The 17,592-nt window shown below is 60.0% G+C and overlaps 1 protein-coding gene and 1 pseudogene across 2 annotated transcripts; both read left to right on the top strand.

The window, feature by feature from the left end:
* The first annotated feature begins 1,510 nt into the window (after positions 1 to 1,510).
* RNH1 (ribonuclease/angiogenin inhibitor 1) lies at positions 1,511 to 15,828 on the top strand. Of its 2 annotated transcripts, none has more exons than XM_025356047.1 (10): positions 1,511 to 1,683; positions 7,152 to 7,323; positions 8,968 to 9,138; positions 9,615 to 9,785; positions 10,389 to 10,559; positions 10,640 to 10,810; positions 10,949 to 11,119; positions 11,433 to 11,603; positions 15,293 to 15,463; positions 15,564 to 15,828. In XM_025356047.1, exons 2-10 carry the CDS (start codon positions 7,238 to 7,240, stop codon positions 15,649 to 15,651), a joined length of 1,371 nt encoding a protein of 456 aa, XP_025211832.1. In that variant the 5' UTR covers positions 1,511 to 1,683; positions 7,152 to 7,237; the 3' UTR covers positions 15,652 to 15,828. The 2 variants fall into 2 exon arrangements, with proteins under 2 accessions (XP_025211832.1, XP_025211833.1); XM_025356048.1 differs by lacking the exon at positions 1,511 to 1,683 and adding an exon at positions 1,967 to 2,190.
* LOC112606079 lies at positions 5,307 to 7,175 on the top strand (annotated as a pseudogene).
* Positions 15,829 to 17,592: the final 1,764 nt, after the last annotated feature.

Below are 17,592 nucleotides of genomic sequence, written 5' to 3'. Positions count from 1 at the left end.
TTTTTTTTTTTTTTTTTTTTTGAGACGGAGTCTCGCTCTGTTGCCCAGGCTGGAGTGCGATGGCCGGATCTCAGTTCACTGCAAGCTCCGCCTCCCGGGTTCACGCCATTCTCCTGCCTCAGCCTCCCGAATAGCTGGGACTACAGGCGCCCGCCACCTCGCCTGGCTAGTTTTTTTGTATTTTTTAGTAGAGACAGGGTTTCACTGTGTTAGCCAGGATGGTCTCGATCTCCTGACCTCGTGATCCGCCCGTCTCGGCCTCCCAAAGTGCTGGGATTACAGATGTGAGCCACTGCGCCCGGCCAGAACCACCTTCTTTAAAGATGATCAGGCCGGGTACGGTGGCTCCTGCCAGTAACTCCAGCGCTATGGGAGGCTGAAGCAGGAGGATCACTTGAGCCCAATTCAAGACCAGCCTGGGCAACACAGGGAGACCTCTTCTCTACATAAAATAAAACAATTAGCCAGGCGTGCTGGCGCCTGTGGTCCCAGCTACTTGGGAGGCTGAGGCGGGAGGATCGCTGGAGTCCGAGAGGTGGAGGCTGCAGTGAGCTGGGATCGCGCCACTGCAGTGCAGCCTAAGCAGCGGAGTAAGACCTTGTCTCGAAAATAAATACATAATAAAGGCAGTCAGAGAAGAGGTTTAGCAAATTGCTAAAGAACAAATCTGACGTACCGTCAGTTTCCTTGCAATCTTCATCTGCCAAAATGTCAGTTTTGTGAACTGGGGACTAGTCAAAATCTTAAAGTAAACCCACTTTTGTGGAGGTGGGGTCGCTTTGCGTTTCCCAGGCTAGTCTGGAACTCGGCCTGCGCCCCTCAGTGCCAGGGCTCCGGGCGGCGCTCGGGTGTCTTGGCTGCAGAATGGACGCGGGAGCAGCTGGGTCCGCGATGAGAACACTCGGGAAGAGGCCGCAGCTCTGCAGGCCTTGCGGGCTGGGGTCCCACGCAACAAAGGCGCAGCCAATGGCCGGGACGGGCAGCGTGGATCACCGGGCCGTGGCTCCTTCGAGGGTCGCGATCTCGGCGCAAAGGAGCCCCTCTACCAAGGTCGCCTAGAGGCGCGACCCCGACATGCGGAGCCGCCCCAGGGGGGCTTCTCCCGAGTCCCTCCTGTCCCGAGGCCGCCGCTTTCTCCGGGGGCCGCGCTCCGCGCCCCAGCCAGGCCCGACCCGCGCCTGCGACTCCGCCTCCACGGCGCTGCCGCTCCGGGTCTGGCCGCCTCCTCCGAGGATTCTGAGGAATCACCGAGAAGTGTCTGCCAGTGCGAGGCCACAGCACCGGCCCGCCAGGCCCCGCCCCCAGCACCAAGCCCCGCCTACTAGGGAGACCCCCGTCCCCACGAGACCCTCTCGCCACCGCATCGAGCCTCGCCCCACGAGCCCCGCCCCTGCGCCAAGACTGTACTTCGCCGAGCCCCGCCCCCGAGCCAAGCCACGCCCTCTAGGCCCCGCCCCCGCACCGAGACTGCGCCCATCAGGCCCCGCCCCTGCACCGAGCCCCGCCCAGTAGTCCCCGCCCCCGCACCTGACCGCGCCCACCAGCCGGCTCCAACACTCCCGCGCCGCTGACTCTGGCGGCTGGAGGTGTCGACACATTCAACCCGTTCTGCTGGCTCGAGAAGGAAGTCGGCCGTCTCGCTCTGGGTCTCCAGGCCCGCGACCGTCCGCCAGTCGTCCCGAGGTCAGTAGCTCCAGCGGTGCGTCAGCCTGTAGCCAGGCCTCGCCCACGCCGGCCTCGGTCGGGCTTTCGGAAGACGCGCGCCTAGCGCTACTGAGGCCCCTGCTGCGCGGGCGAGTGGCGCGCTCCCGCGGTGGGGCGGGGTCGGGCGGGGCTGGGGTCTGGGGCCGGCAAGGCGGGGCCGAGGTTGCGCTGGGCAGATGCGCCGCCCGGCGGATGTGGCGCTCCCTGAAGACGTCATCGCGCCGCGAGCTCCCCTTTGGGGCGCGCCGGAAGTCCCTGCGCGGGGCGGGGGGCGGTGCTGCGCCTACTTGGGTGGTTGTCGCGTGGCCGTCTTGCCCCTTAGTGCTTTAGATTCCAGCGAGCTACAAGCAATCTTGGTCCAGCCGAGCTTTCTTCCCCGAATCACGTAACCCTTGACCTTATTCCCCCAAAGAACCGGCCTCCCGGGAAGGACCGCGCTGGCGGAGAAGACTCGAACGGCTCCCACCGCCGGGCGTTGGGGGAAAGGTGGGCGGTCTCGGTCGTGCGAGGTCGGGGAGGGAGGGTCCTTCGCCCTCCATTGCGGAGCCTCTCTCTGGGACCACCGGGAGACCGGACGCCGGGCCGCGAAGCTACCGCCTGGGGCTGCGGGGAGGAGAGCGACAGAACTGGAACGGCTCTTAGGGGCCGGCGTCAGGGCTGTCCCCAGGGTTGGCGGAAATGATGAAGGGGCCCCAGGCACATCGTGTTATTGGGCGAGGTTCCAGCCAAGGTGCCCACGCGCCTCGGGGGAAACCAGAGGACTTCTGCACCGTTTCCCGAGGACAGTTGGGTAGTGTTTCAGAACGGCGTTAGCACCAGGCAAGGCCCCTTTCTAGGATGGTGGAAAGCCTAAAGATCTGAAAACAGTCTCAAGTGTCGTCTTAGCGATTGGTCGAGTAAACCGAATACGAGCGGGAGGCTGCACACGATATTGCCATTAAGAGTTACATTGGGGCCGGGCGTAGTGGCTCACCCCTGTAATCCCAGGATTTTGGGAGTGCGAGGCGGGCGGATCACCTGAGGTCAGGAGTTCAGGAACAGCCTGGCCAACGTGGTGAAACCCCGTCTCTACTAAAAATACAAGATTAGCCGGGCGTGGTGGCAGGCGCCTGTAATCCCAGCTACTTGGGAGGTTGAGGTAGGAGAATCGCTTGAACTCAGGAGGCGGAGGTTGCAGTGAGCCAAGATGATGCCACTGCACTCCAGCCTGGGTGACAAGAGTGAAACTCCGTCTCAGACAAAAAAAAAAAAAGGTTACATTTGGCTGGATGCGCTGGTGCAGCCTGTAATCCCAGCACTTAGGGAGGCCAAGGCGGGTGGATCTCTTGAGCCCGGGAGTTTGCGACCAGCCTGGCCAACATAGTGAGACCCCCGTCTCTACAAAAAAATAGAAAAAATTAGCCAGTTGCGGTAGTGAACGCCTGTAGTCCCAGCTACTTGGGACGCTGAGGCAGGAGGATGGCTTGAGCCCTGGAGGAGGAGGCTGCAGTGAGCTATTGTCTCATCCCTGCTATAACGAATTTGCCATAGATAGGTTGTTTTATAGGCCTGAAGCTCAGAAGCCCAAAGTGAGTTTTAGGAGGTTAGAATCCAGGTGTTGGCAAGGGTGGTTGCTTCTGGAGGTTCCCAAGGAGAATCTGCTTTTCCAACTTCTAGAGGCCATCTTTTTCCATCTTCAAAACCTGGTGTCTCTGCATAAGAACCCTCACGATAATATGCCGGCCACCCAGATACCCCAGGATAGCCTTCACATCTCAATATTCCTAATATTTGCAAAGTCCCTTTTGCCACGTAAGGTAACACCACAGGTTTGAAGATTCGGATGTTGACATCTTTCAGGGCCATTCTTATTTTTAAAAAGGTACTGTCGATAATAATAGTTAAAATGTAAAATATTTGAAGGGATTTATTCGGAACCAAAAATGAGTGACCGCGGCCGGTGGAGATCCTGGGAACATGTGTCCAAGGTGGTTGGGGCAGCTTGGTTTTATACGTTTTAGAGAGATATGAGGCATCAATGAAATACATTTAAGGGCCGGGCGCGGTGGCTCAAGCCTGTAATCCCAGCACTTTGGGAGGCCGAGACGGGCGGATCACGAGGTCAGGAGATCGAGACCATCCTGGCTAACACGGTGAAACCCCGTCTCTACTAAAAAATACAAAAACTAGCCGGGCGAAGTGGCGGGCGCCTGTGGTCCCAGCTACTCGGGAGGCTGAGGCAGGAGAATGGCGTGAACCCGGGAGGCGGAGCTTGCAGTGAGCTGAGATCCGGCCACCGCACTCCAGCCTGGGCGAAAAAACAAAAAAAATTTGAAAAACGACGTAAAAAAAAAAAAAAAAAAAAATACATTTAAGATACACATTGGTTTGGTCCAGAAAGGCGGGACCAAACAAAATATTTTTGAACGTGTTTTCCGAGCTCAGGCATGAAGAACTCTTTTTTTTTTTTTGAGACGGAGTCTCGCTCTGTCGCCCGGGCTGGAGTGCAGTGGCCGGATCTCAGCTCACTGCAAGCTCCGCCTCCCGGGTTCACGCCATTCTCCTGCCTCAGCCTCCCGAGTAGCTGGGACTACAGGCGCCCACCTCTGCGCCCGGCTAATTTTTTGTATTTTTTAGTAGAGACGGGGTTTCACCGTGTTAGCCAGGATGGTCTCGATCTCCTGACCTCGTGATCCACCCGTCTCGGCCTCCCAAAGTGCTGGGATTACAGGCTTGAGCCACCGCGCCCGGCCAGAACTCTTGACTGATAGAAACGGAGGGTGTGTCCAAAGTTTTCAGGAGGGCCCAGTGGCTCTCCAAAACCTCTCCTCACTGCCTCGCCCATTTCGCGTCAGCCACAACAAATCATCGTCAATCTGTTCCATCATCTCCAGTCTGGTAGCAAAAAGGGGTGTCTCAGGTTTGCTTTATTTTAGTGTTTCGGGAATTCTTGGAATCCGGCCTGGTTGTGGGAGGAGGCAGGGGCTGCCAGAGCTGGAGGGATGGTCTGGGGGAAGGCGGGTGCAGGCGCCGGTTCCGGGAGATTAAGTGGAAAGGCTGGTTGGGGCCAGACGGTGGGAAACGGGATGCGGACGTCAGGCTTCACCCCCGACCGAGGGGGGAGTGGGGAAGCTGGGGTAGTAACTGGAACGAGGCCCGGGGACTGAGCTGGGCACGGCTGGAGGCTCCGCCCGCCCCCGCCTGGGCGGAAGGAGCGCGAAGCGGCTCGGGCCTTGGGTCTGCGGCGGCGGCGCCGGGTGAGCGTCCCGGCTGAGCGGGTGCGGGCGGGGCAGAGAAGCAGGGGAGACCCCCTCCGTGTTTTTCTGAGGTTCCCTCCCAGCCCTTTAGTGCGCGGCAGGGTGTCCAGAACTAGCGGGTTCGAGGGACTCGACGTGGGCGGGAGTCCCAGGGACCGGGAACCTTTGCGCGTCGCCTGAGCGTGGCCCGTGTCTCCCTAGAGGGTGGCCCTGCGCCCCTTGGAGGTCGCCGTGTCCACGTCCCCATCACGTCGGAACCGAAGGACCTGAATTGGCCTCCGAACCGCCCCTCCTGTGTGGCTCCCCGGGGCGGGGGGGCTCAGGCCTTGGGCGCTGCGGAGACCTCCCGCCCTAAGGTTGGGAAGGTCTGGTTTCCGGATAAGGGACCGTTAGGGCCGCTGTTCAAACCCCTGCCTTGACCAAAGCAGGCTGCTGGCTGGTGGTGGCGGGTTCCTGAATGTGCTTTAGCCCTGGCTGTGTAGGGAGCCAGGGCCTCCTCCAGTCACAGAGAAGGGCGTTTACACCCACATTTTCGTGAGGTTCTCAGTGGGATCTGTGACCCACAGAGGTTCAGAAGGGCCTTCCTGGGATACAGCAGGGTCTGGCCAAGCCTGAGGGGTGGGGACGGGGCCACTCCCACAGCCCTAGTTCCAGATGGTCACAGGAGCGCTGGCCTCCCTGAGCCCCCACCAAGCTTCCCCAGGAGGAGGACACCCTGGGGCCACCTTTCATCTGGCTACGGAGGACACAGGAGTGTCGGGCTGGATGTGCGGAGCATGTGCAGCCTGGGCAGCCGCCTGAGGCTTTCCTTCCACCCCCTGCCGCCCACAGCACCTCCCGATGACTGGATTCTGGAGTCAGAGTTTGGGTGACCACACCCTGGTCGGTGTTGCTCACGTGCTTCGGGTCGGGTGGATTCAGTTCCTCCGCGTGGGGCCGTGGGGTGTCACTGCGCTTTGCCACTGTCCTTGCAGGCCTGGGGCCCAGGCGTGTGGACCCGAGCCCAGCCTTGCCTCTTTCCTCCTGGTTGGTACCAGGGGCCTCTTCCCTTCACTCATCCGGAGTGGACCAGCCGCCTCTGAACCAGCCCCGGGAAGAGGAGTGCCTGGCACACAGACTCAGGCAGCTGGGGGTGTCGGGGCACCAGGAGCCTCTCGAGCGGTCCTGTTGGCCGTCTTTCTGAAGGGCAGCTGGGGTTGCGTCATTTCCTGGAGTGGATCCTGCCAGCTCCCTGGGGCTTTTGGATGAGAGCCTCTCCCCAGCCCTGCCCGCCCTTCCCCTCAGTGTGGCATCAGGGCTGCTGCTTCCAGGGAGGCCTCCTGGCCGTCGAGCCTCCTCTCCAGGTTCCTGCCCTGCTGTAGTCCCCAGGCCAGTGCTTGGCAGGTGCTCAGGGAATGTATCCACCTACCGAGGTTTGGGGTGGCTGTCTCTGCCTGACCGCTTCCCTTCCCCAGGCCCCTGGCAGGTACCTGAGCTGTGCTCGCAGGGCTTCGGGAACCTCCTTCCATATTCAGGGCCTGTGCCTGGGGAGGTTTCAGGATGTGGCAGCCGTGCCCGTCCCAGGCTGACTCTCCCAGCTTGCCTGGCAGTCTGGCCTCTGGGCTGGTGTGCCGTGGGACAGAGGATGTGCCCTGGTCTGGTGCAGAGTCCCCAGCCCCAGAAGGGGGCCATGGAAGCTGGCACCCCAAGTGACTGTACCACCTGCTCTGTCTTGCTTGGGACACTGGCCGGGTCCAGGATCCTGGCATCCTGGGAGGTCTCTGGCTTTGTGGGCCGCCTGCCTGGCCCGCCCAGTCTGCCTGTCCTCAGAGTGAGACACAGGCCAAGTGCACAGACTCCCTTGCTCCCCTGCGGGGGCCTCCAGGCTCACAGACCACCCCACCCTACGCTGTCCTTGCCCAGGCAAATGAGAGGCATGGGCTTCCTGGACTGCTGCTGTCCCGCTCTCTATAAGGCAGGAGGAGGTGCCCACAGAGGCTGGGTGGCGACAGCCAGGTGGTGGGCTGGCATCTGTGTTCCCAAGCTCTGCTGCCCATGGTGGCCTTTCTGGGGGTGGGTGCTGGTCCCTGCCCCCCTGCCCCACTCCCGACGTCTGCTCCAGAGACGAAGGTGGGGAAGGTGCTGAAGAGGACGTGTTTGCTCCGGGAGTGGCTGCGGCTCCTCCTGAAACATCAGCCCTGTGGGTCCTGTTTGGACTTTTCTCGTTTGCAGAATCTCCGGCCTGTGAAACGGTGAGGGGATTTGGCCAAGACGTTCTCTTCCTTCTGCCTCCCACTCAGCCACTCTTCACCTCCACCATGAGCCTGGACATCCAGTGTGAGCAGCTGAGTGACGCTAGGTGGGCCGAGCTCCTCCCCCTGCTCCAGCAGTGCCAAGTGGTCAGGTACACTTGCCCTCGGGGTGGCCTTGGGGTGCTGGCAGGGGCAGGCTCGCGGGTGGCGGCTTCCTCTGAAGGGTGCACTGCTCTGGAATGCCTTGTTTATGGACGTGAAGTATGAATTCCATGCAGCTTCCACGTGCATGAAATGTGATTCTTGTGCTTCTCGTCGACCATTTAGAAATGTAAAGCCCGTTCCAGGCTCGTGCAGTGTGAGCCGGCACTGGCCAGTGGATCTCTGGCTCTGGTGTCTCCGCCCGTCTCCCTCCCTTGCAGACACGAGGGCAGGACACAGCTGGGGTCCCCTCCGTGAGCCTCCGTGGGGCGCTGCCTGTCCCTGCCAAGCTGGGGGCTGGGAGTCCTTGGCCCTCGAGGTCCTCACAACCCCAGTGGCTTCACAAGCAGGACATGAGTGCCTGGGTGGGTCTCATCTTGTCTCTTTCTAGCTGGTTATTTGAAGTAGTGTCAGGTTTGCGGAGGGTGATGAGGACTGTACGGGGCTCCCTGGTGAGGGGTCCTGTGTACCTGCGGACGCTGGCTCTGGCCCAGCACCTCCAGGCAGAGTCTGCTTTTCCGTCCTGCCCTTTTCTTCTTCCTGACTGGTCCAGGATTGCGTGGCCCTCAGTCCTCCGTCTCCTTAGCCCTCTCCACGTCTGTGACTGTCCTCTCATCTCTCTGGGTTCTGGTGATCTGAGGGTCTGGCCGTGCTCCTGTAGGACGTCCTCTCTTGGGGCTTGTCTGATGGTTTCTCATGGTTGAAGTCCCGCATTTTTGGCAAGAATCCTCTTCACTGTGACGCCACTGCCTTTCCTCCTGTGACCAGTGCCTTCGAGAGATACTTTAAATTCTTTTTGTTTTTAGAGACAGGGCCTCGCTCTGTCGCCCAAGCTGGAGTGGTTCCATCACGGCTCCATCATGGCTCGTGAAGCCTCGACCTCCTGGGCTCAAGCAGTCCTCCTGCCTCAGCCTCCCGAGTAGCTGGGATTACAGGCACCTGCCACCACGCCCGGCTACTTTTTGTATTTTTAGTAGAGACGGATTTCACCATGTTGGCCAGGCTGGTCTCGAACTTCTGACCTCAGGTGACGCCCACCTCAGCCTCCCAAAGTGCTGGGATTGCAGGTGTGAGCCACCGCGCCCGGTCTGAATTTTGTAATTTCTTTCTTTCCTCCACATTGATCGATTGTCATTCTTTTGTGAGCAAGACCTGGTTTTTTTCCTAGCTGTATTTATTCAGTTATTCATTTAATCAGGAAGCACTGGAGTATGTGTATTTGTCATGTTAGGAGCTGGTGTCACTGTGTATTTGCTCCGGTGTCTGAACTACCTGCTGCGTCCTGTTCCAGGCAGTTCCCGTAGGTGTTACCTCAGACAGGTTTGATTTTTTTCCCTAGAGACAGACCAGGAGCTTTTGTGCTTCGTGCCTCAAGGTTGGAGGTGAGGAGCACGTGAGGCCTCAGGCACATGTCTGCATACGTGCAAGCATCTTAAAACTTTCACAGAACAGTTCTCCTCTTTTTTGTTTGATTTCTGCAACGTCCTGTGTGACTTGCCTTGCTGTCTTCTGGGCCCGCTGATGGGTTGTAATCTGCGCGTGGGGTAGTGGTGGAGCCTGAGCGTGGCCCGCATGACCCTGGGGTCTGGTTGCAGGCTGGACGACTGTGGCCTCACAGAGGCACGGTGCGGCGACATCAGCTCGGCACTCCGAGTCAACCCTGCACTGACAGAACTCAGCCTGCGCAGCAATGAGCTGGGTGATGCCGGCGTGCACTGCGTGCTCCAGGGCCTGCAGAGCCCCTCCTGCAAGATCCAGAAGCTGAGGTGAGGTGGGGCCTGGCACTGCCTCTGGCCTGGTGCGGCCTGCTTTGGTAGCCCGGCAGCAGGGGACAAAGCTGCCAGGGGCTCGTGGGCAGCTGTGGGTGGGCAGGCGGTGGCAGCGGGCATTTCCAGCATCAGCCAGAGGCACACAGGCCTGGTGGCCTCATGGCGGGAGAACAGGGCCCCTCCTGCCTTATCCCAGCCCCTGCGCCCAAGGTCTGGGCCCGCCTGCCATCCCTGGCCTTCCAGCATCACCACAGGACCCTTGCTGAAGGGTGTGTCTGCAGACAAGGTTTCCCTGAGCCAAGCCACACGTGTGCCCTCCTTCACTCGGCCTGGAGACCCCAGAGCCCTGTCCAGGGAAGGAGCAGTACAGACCTACTGCCTGCAGAGCGCCGCTCCGGGCTCCAGGCTCTGGCAGCTGAAGGGTGTGGCAGTTTGGCTCAGGGGAGCCCTGCTGACGGCCAGGTATGCTCCAGCCTCCAGAACTGCTACCTGACGGGGGCCGGCTGCGGGGTCCTGTCCGGCACGCTACGCTCCCTGCCCACGCTGCAGGAGCTGCACCTCAGCGACAACCTCTTGGGGGATGCGGGCCTGCAGCTGCTCTGCGAGGGACTCCTGGACCCCCAGTGCCGCCTGGAAAAGCTGCAGTGAGTGTGTCCCCTGCCCCGGGACCTATGCTCTCCACTGCCTGTCCCCCAGCCAGCCCCCTATATAGCACATCGCCTGCCAGGAGCCGTGAGGAGGGACTCAGGTCACAGGGTCCTTGTGGTGCTCTCCCCTCTTCATGATGCTGGGACTGGGGGGATCTGTCGTCGCCCTCCCTCCCCCTCCAGTTGCCCTTTGCAAGGCACAGCTGCCCCAGGACCTGACAGTGGGAACAGACCTGGCCGTGAGTCCGGCTCCACTCACCACTTCAGTGTGTGTGGGGGGCCCGGCCACTGTGAGTTGACCACGGCCTGGCACGTGCAGGCGGCCTTGCCCTCCAGAGGCTGGTTTCTTTCTCCTGGGCCTGGATGGGCCCCGAGGTCCAAGGTCGGGGAGGGGGTGAGGGGTTTCCGGAAGGAATGCCGGTGTCCACAGAGGCCTGGGCCTCTGGATGAGTCTGGGGGGGCCCTCAGCACTGCCACCTGATGCCTAGGCAGGAGAAGGCTGAGGGAGAGGTGAGACACCAGCACCCCCCTGCACTCCCCGGCATCACACCCTTGGCTGGTGCACATTCCTGCGTGGTGCTAAGCTCGGCTACCCCCCAGGCTTGAGTATTGCAACCTCTCGGCTGCCAGCTGCGAGCCCCTGGCCTCCGTGCTCAGGGCCAAGCCGGACTTCAAGGAGCTCACGGTTAGCAACAACGACATCAATGAGGCCGGCGTCCGTGTGCTGTGCCAGGGCCTGAAGGATTCCCCCTGCCAGCTGGAGGCGCTCAAGTAGGCCCTGGGCCTTGGGGAGGTGCGGGGTGTGGGCTGGGGGGGTCCCATGCTGCTTCATGCGTGACCTGCGTCCCCAGGCTGGAGAGCTGTGGTATCACGTCAAACAATTGCCGGGACCTGTGCAGCATCGTGGCCTCCAAGGCCTCGCTGCGGGAGCTGGCCCTGGGCAGCAACAAGCTGGGTGATGTGGGCATTGCAGAGCTGTGCCCAGGGCTGCTCCACCCCAGCTCCAGCCTCAGGACCCTGTGGTGAGTCACCTCCCCGAGGCCTCCTTCCTGGAGGGTAAGGGGCCGCGGGCCGTCCTCAGAGCCCTCCCCCACCCGCTGGGCGCACCTCAGGCCATGAGATGGCGCTGAGGAAAGTCTGGGGGGGTCCATGTCCTGCAGGATCTGGGAGTGTGGCATCACCGCCAAGGGCTGCGCGGATCTGTGCCGTGTCCTCAGGACCAAGGAGAGCCTGAAGGAGCTCAGCCTGGCCGGCAACGAGCTGGGGGACGAGGGTGCCCGGCTGTTGTGTGAGACGCTGCTGGAGCCCGGCTGCCAGCTGGAGTCACTGTGGTGAGTGTGGCTGTCGGGGCAGGGCCCTGTCGCCCAAGAGAGGGCCAGGGTCACCAAGGATACTAGGGGAAGAGTGAGCGACTCCAGTGGAGGTGCTGGGCTCAGCTCCAGCGTTCAGAATGCATGGGCCAGGGAGCAGCCTGTGGTTTGATAGTAACGGTGCTTGGGGCTGAGGACCAGGTGCAGGTGCCCACACCTTGGGAGGCTCTCAGATGTTTTTGCTCAGGTCCATGTGGGGCCTTCAGGAGAAGGGCCAGTTGCAATTGTGGGCCAGCCTGGTCCCTTGCCAGGCCTCAGTCCTGTCTGTCCACAGGGTGAAGTCCTGCAGCTTCACAGCCGCCTGCTGCTCCCACTTCAGCTCGGTGCTGACCCAGAATAAGTTTCTCCTGGAGCTGCAGATAAGCAACAACAGGCTGGGGGACGCGGGCGTGCAGGAACTCTGCAAGGGCTTGGGCCAGCCCGGCTCCGTGCTGCGGGTGCTCTGGTGAGTGTGAGAGGGACACGAGTACGCATATTTGGGAGGTCATGTGCACGTGTGTGAGCACATGGGCGAGTGAGCACAAGTGTCTGTGTGAGCACGAGTGTCCGTGTGTGCGAGCACATGGGTGAGAGTGAGCGCAAGTGTCCGTGTGTGAGCACGTGGGTGTGAGCACAAGGGTGTGAGCATGAGTGTGCACATGGGTGAGGCGTATGTGAGCACGTGTGTGTGAGCATGAGTGTGAGCATGAGTGTGAGCATGGGTGTGAGCACATGGGCAAGAGAGCACAAGTGTCCATGTGAGCATGTGTGAGCACGAGTGTCCATGAATGTGTGTGTGAGCCTGAGTGTCCATGGGTGTGAGCACATGGACGAGAATGAGCAGTGTCTGTGTGAGCACGAGTGTGAGCATGTGTGTCCGTGAAATCACATGGGTGAGAGTGAGCCCGAGTGTGAGCACAAATGTCCGTTTGTGCACATGGGCATGCGCACGAGTGTTCATGTAACCACATGGGCGAGAGTGAGCATGAGTGTCCGTGTGTGAGTACATAGGTGAGCACGAGTATCCGTGTGAGCACGTGTGAGCACGAGTGTCTGTGTGCACATGGGTGAGAGCACTAGTGTGTATGAGCGTGTCTGAGCACATGGGCGAGAGTGAGCGAGTGTACGTGTGTGTGAGCACAAGCGAGAGTGAGCACGTGTCTGTGTGAGCATGTGAGCATGAGTGTACGTGTGTGTGAGCACGAGCGAGAGTGAGCACGTGTCTGTGTGTGTGAGCATGTGACCATGAGTGTCCGTGTGTGTGAGCACGAGCCAGAGGAGTGTCTGTGTGAGAATGAGCACAACTGTCTGTGTGTGTGAGCACATGGGCAAGAGTGAGCACAAGTGTTCGTATGTGTGAGCACGAGTGTCCGTGTGTGAGAACGTGTGGGCATGACTGCCCGTGTGTGTGAACACATGGGCGAGAGTGAGCCACGTGTCCGTGTGTGTGAGCACGAGTCTGTGAGCACATGGGTGAGAGCACGAGTGAGCACGTGAGCATGAGTGTGTGAGCACAAGCGAGTGTGAGCACGAGTGTCCATGCGATCACGTGTGAGCATGATTGAGCACATGGGTGAGAGTGAGCATGAGTGTCCGTGTGTGAGAACATGAGTGAGCACGACTCCATGTGTGTGAGCATGAGTGTCCGTGTATGAGCACATGGGTGAGAGCACGTGTGTGAACACGTGTGAGCACGAGTGAGCACATGAGCGAGAGTGAGCATACACGTCTGGGAGCATGTGAGCATGATTGAGCACATGGGCGAAGAGTGAGCACGAGTGTCCATGTGAGCACGTGTAAGCATGATTGTGTCAGCACATGGGTAAGAGTGAGCATGAGTGTCCGTGAGAACATGAGTGTGAGCACGACTGTCCATGTGGGAGCACATGGGCGAGAGTGAGCACGTGTCTGTGAGCATGTGTGAGCACAGCAAGAATGAGCACACAGGCAAGAGTGAGCATGCGTGTCTGTGTGTGAGAACATGAGTGAGCACGACTGTCCATGTGTGGGAGCACATGGGTGAGAGTGAGCATTTGTGTGAGCACGTGTCAGCACGAGTGTGCATGTGCATGAGTACATGGGTGAGAGCGAGCATGCATGTTCATGTGCTGGGCAAGGCAGGGTGGTGGCACCACTTTGAGTTCTCTTTTTAGCTTTGAAAGAGGTCATAGTTCATGAAACCTGAGAGCTTTATGCGGCTCTAGCCTCCCTGGCCACCCTGTGGTCCGTCTTCCTGGAAGCCCTGCTCACCTTCTTCCCGCGCGGGAACCCTGCCCGGCTCAGGATGTCTTTCCGGGTCAGGATGTCTTTCCGGGTCAGGATGTCTTTCCGGATTTCCTCCCTTTGTTGAAGCACGTTTTCTTGCAGCTTCCTGAGAGATGTTTCTGCAGAAGGTAATTTTTGGAGGTCTTGTGCCCCTGCTCTGCCCTTGGATCATTTAGCTGGGTATAGCGTGTGCCATTGTGCCCAGCTGTTTTTTTTTTTTTGAGACAGTCTTGCTCTGTCACCCAGGCTGGAGTGCAGTGGCCAGATCTCGGCTCACTGCAAGCTCCGCCTCCCGGGTTCACGCCATTCTCGTCTCAGCCTCCCGAGTAGCTGGGACTAGAGGCGCCGCCACCTCGCCCGGCTAATTTTTTGCATTTTTAGTAGAGACAGGGTGTCACCATGTTAGCCAGGATGGTCTCGATCTCCTGACCCGTGATCCACCTGCCTTGGCCTCCCAAAGAGCTGGGATTACAGGAGTGAGCCACCATGCCCAGCCTAATTTTTTTATTTTTAGTAGAGATGGGGTTTCACCATGTTGGGCAGGCTGGTCTTGAACTCCTGACCTCAAATGATGAGCCTGCCTCAGCCTCCCAAAGTGCTGGGATTACAGGCATGAGCCACTGTGATCTTGTGCGCATGATCTGCTTTTTCTCAGCAGTTTTTCCAGATTTCTTTGTCCATTGTGTTCGGGGTTCCATGTGCTTGGCCTTGATGTGGGTCTTGTTCTTTGACTGTGCTGGATACTTGGTTCTAAGAAAATATGCCTTTGCTGATTTTTTTCTCTCTTTTCTTCCCTTTCTCTTTGGTGTGCCCATGAGCCTGTCCTGATGTCTTGTGGACTGGCCCTCTAAGTGTGCTCTCCAAATTTTCTTTCTCTTCAATGTTTTATTTTTGGGAGATGTTCTCATTTACCAGCCAGTCTACTGAATTTCCATCCTCAGTGTTTTGTCTTTTGTTTGCTATTTCCCGTGTGCCTCTTGCCAGGGGCTTTCCATGGGTGGCTGGTCATCCTGGGCTGGGCACCAGGTTCTGAGTGAGGCCTCGGAGCCCTGGACAGTGGGCCCTGCAGGCTGAGTCATGCTGGTCAGGGGGTCCTGTAGACCGAGTCATGGCTACGTTTCCCAAGGGCTTCCTCCTGCTGGGGGATTTCCAGTTCCCTGCCAGGGGACACCATCCTGGCTGCCAGGACCTTGTGGGTGTTCCAGGTGTGGAGAGGAACCTTGGGTCCTGGTCACTGCAGACTGGTTCCCCCTGAGCCACCGCACAGGGTGGGGGTCCTGCAGCTTCCCTGGCCCCCACTTTGGAGAGGCCCAGCGCAACTCCTTGGCTTTGCTGTCCAGCCTGTGGCGGCTCCACCCTGGGAAGTGGGTGTCGGGTCTTGTCTCCTCCACCTTCTTGTCTGGCCTGTACCCTCGTTTTTCTCTGGAACCTCAAGTCTGTTGTCCACTCTGTGCCTTTCTTGGTGGTCTCCATACCCTCGTTTCCCCACAGCTGCCCCTTGGCCTCTAGCTGGCTTCTCCTCTGAAGCCCACCCCGAGGAGAGGCAAGGGGGTGGGTGTGGCTCTCTGGGTGGACGGCATCTCCCTCCTGTCCTTTCTCCTCCCTGCGGAAGGTCTTAGGTGTCAGGCTGCCGTGCCCCACTTGTCTGTGTGGCCTTTGTCTGTGGTGGGGAACCTGCCCAGGGCCATAGAGGGACAGTGAGACAAGCTGCCAAGGGTGAGCCTTGGGGACGGCCCCACCTGAGGGTCCCGAGTTGCCGAGCACAGGTGTCCGTCGGTCCTTGGGCTTCGCGGCGTGGGCCTCCATCGCGTCCCCCAGGCCCAGGCTGCTCGGCCGGTCATGTGGTGCCAGGCACGCCCCACACCCTGACCCCCACCCTGCTCCACCCAGGCTTGGCGACTGTGATATGAGTGACAGCAGCTGCAGCAGCCTTGCCGCGACCCTGTTGGCCAACCATAGCCTGCGCGAGCTGGACCTCAGCAACAACTGCCTGGGGGATGCGGGCGTCCTGCAGCTGGTGGAGAGTGTCCGGCAGCCGGGCTGCCTCCTGGAGCAGCTGGTGTATGTGGACGCGTTGGGTGGTGTGGCCAGGGCTGCCCAGGGAGGAAGGCGGGGGTTGGGGAGGACACAGGCCCATGCCTCCCTTCTGGCCTCTGTGCAGCCTGTACGACATTTACTGGTCCGAGGCGATGGAGGACCGGCTGCAGGCCCTGGAGGAGGAGAAGCCATCCCTGAGGGTCATCTCCTGAGGCGCTTCCTGCCGCTGCTCTCCCTGGACGACCAGCTTCGAGGCACCCCTGGGGCTGACCAGCCCCTGCCATGTCCTCGCCCTGCATATCCTAGGTTTGAAGAGAAACGCTCAGATCCGCTTATTTTTGCCAGTATATTTTGGACACTTTATAAACCATTAAAGCACTTTCTTGGCAGGAGGGGCTCTTGTCCTTCCTGGGGTCCCTGCGAGTTGTGCTGGCATCAGAGACGACACCACCTCACGTGGCATGGGTTTCTCACTGCCTAAGGGACCTGCACCAGGGAAGCAGCCCAAGGCCCTGGCTGTGCTCAGCTGGGTCCTGTGAGCCGCACCCCACCCACACTGGGGAGCACAGGGCAGGCCCTGCCTGGGGTGGGGGATGCCCCTTGGTTCTGCCTGTGCAGGGTGACGCCTGCTGGGAGCTGCCCGCAGGCCCAGCCACTCCCACCCTGGAGCCTCAGGAGCTCCCAGCACTGCCCAGCGCAGCCCGACCTGGGGTCCTGCCTGGAGCCCAGTTCTCGCCCCAGCTTTGTCTGCAGCTCTGTGTGGGACGGTGGGGCCCACCCTCAGGGGCAGCCCATCTTGCCCACCGGTGGGCAGCTGATCAAGGTGGGCCAGCCCGGGGTGTCCTGCCCAGCCAAGAGGGGGGACACTTGTCAGCTTTCAAAGGTCTGATGCTGCGTCAGCAACTACAAATTCATTGCAAAGAAGCTCCCCGGCAACCCCCCTTTTTTGGACGAGGTCTCTCACTCATCCAGGTGGGAGTGCAGTGGCGCGATCTCGGCTCACTGCAGCCTCGACCTCTGGGACTCAAACCGTCCTCCCACCTCAGCCTCCCAGGTAGCTGGGACTACAGGCGTGCACCCCCACACCTGGCTAATTTTTGTATTTTTTGTAGAGACAGTGTCTTGCATGTTGCCCAGGCTGGTGTTTGGTCTTGGGTATTACTGGTGTGAGCCATCGCACCCGGCCCAATAAAGCCCTTTAAAGCGACCCAGGGGCTGGGTGCGGAGGCCGGGCACAGTGGCTCACGCCTGCCTGTAATCCCAGCACTTTGGGAGGCTGAGGTGGGTGGATCAGGTCGGGAACTCCTGAGGTCGGGAGTTCGAGACCAGCCTGGCCAACATGATGAAACCCTGTCTGTACTAGAAATACAAAATTTAGCTGGGCGTGGTGGCCATGCCTGTAATCCCAGCTACTCGGGAGGCTGAGGCACGAGAATGGCTTGAACCTGGGAGGTGGAGGTTGCAGTGAACTGAGATTGCGGCAGTGCACTCCAGCAACAGAGCAAGACTCATCTCAAAAATACACACATACCTACATTAAAAAATGACCCAGGATCTTAGTTTCTTAACTATGACCCCCCTAGTCAGGGGAACAGGGCTCCTTGGGGACATGGGTGATGCCAGGCATGGGGCAAGAGATGCCCAAGGTGAGTTCGGAGCATCTCGGTGTGTGGGGAACCAGAGCCCTTGGGCGCTGTCTGGGGTTGAGTTGCTGCCAGAAAGGCTCCCAGGGGCCGCCTTTGGGACACAGCGGGCGCCTGAACACAGGACTCATCCCAAGCCCCGCCTCGTCCTGCTCCTTGGGAAGAGCAGACGGTGACCACGAGCAGACCGCCACCCCCGCCGGCCGCCACCCCCGCCTGCCACCACCCCACCGGCCGCCACGGGGCTCAGAGCATCAGGGGGATGCAGAGCGCGGGTGGAGTGACAGTGGGTCCCACAGGAGGGAGGGAGGGGAGAGGGGCCCCTACAGTGCGGAGTTCCTCCTGAGGGGTCAAAGCTGCCACCTGCAAAGAGCAGATGCTGAGGTCCCGTGTCCTGCAGCACAGGGCAGAGCCGCAGAGGCCAAAGCTGTGAGTAGCTGTGACTGGAAAAGGGATTTGCTGGGCACCGGGCGTGGTGGCCACACAGGACATCTTCCTGCCGAGCCCGGG

Source organism: Theropithecus gelada, chromosome 14, assembly GCF_003255815.1.
Source record: "Theropithecus gelada isolate Dixy chromosome 14, Tgel_1.0, whole genome shotgun sequence".
Lineage (NCBI taxonomy): Eukaryota > Metazoa > Chordata > Mammalia > Primates > Cercopithecidae > Theropithecus > Theropithecus gelada.
The sequence above is the reverse complement of the archived record's forward strand: the minus strand, read 5'-3'. Positions and strand labels throughout refer to the sequence as shown.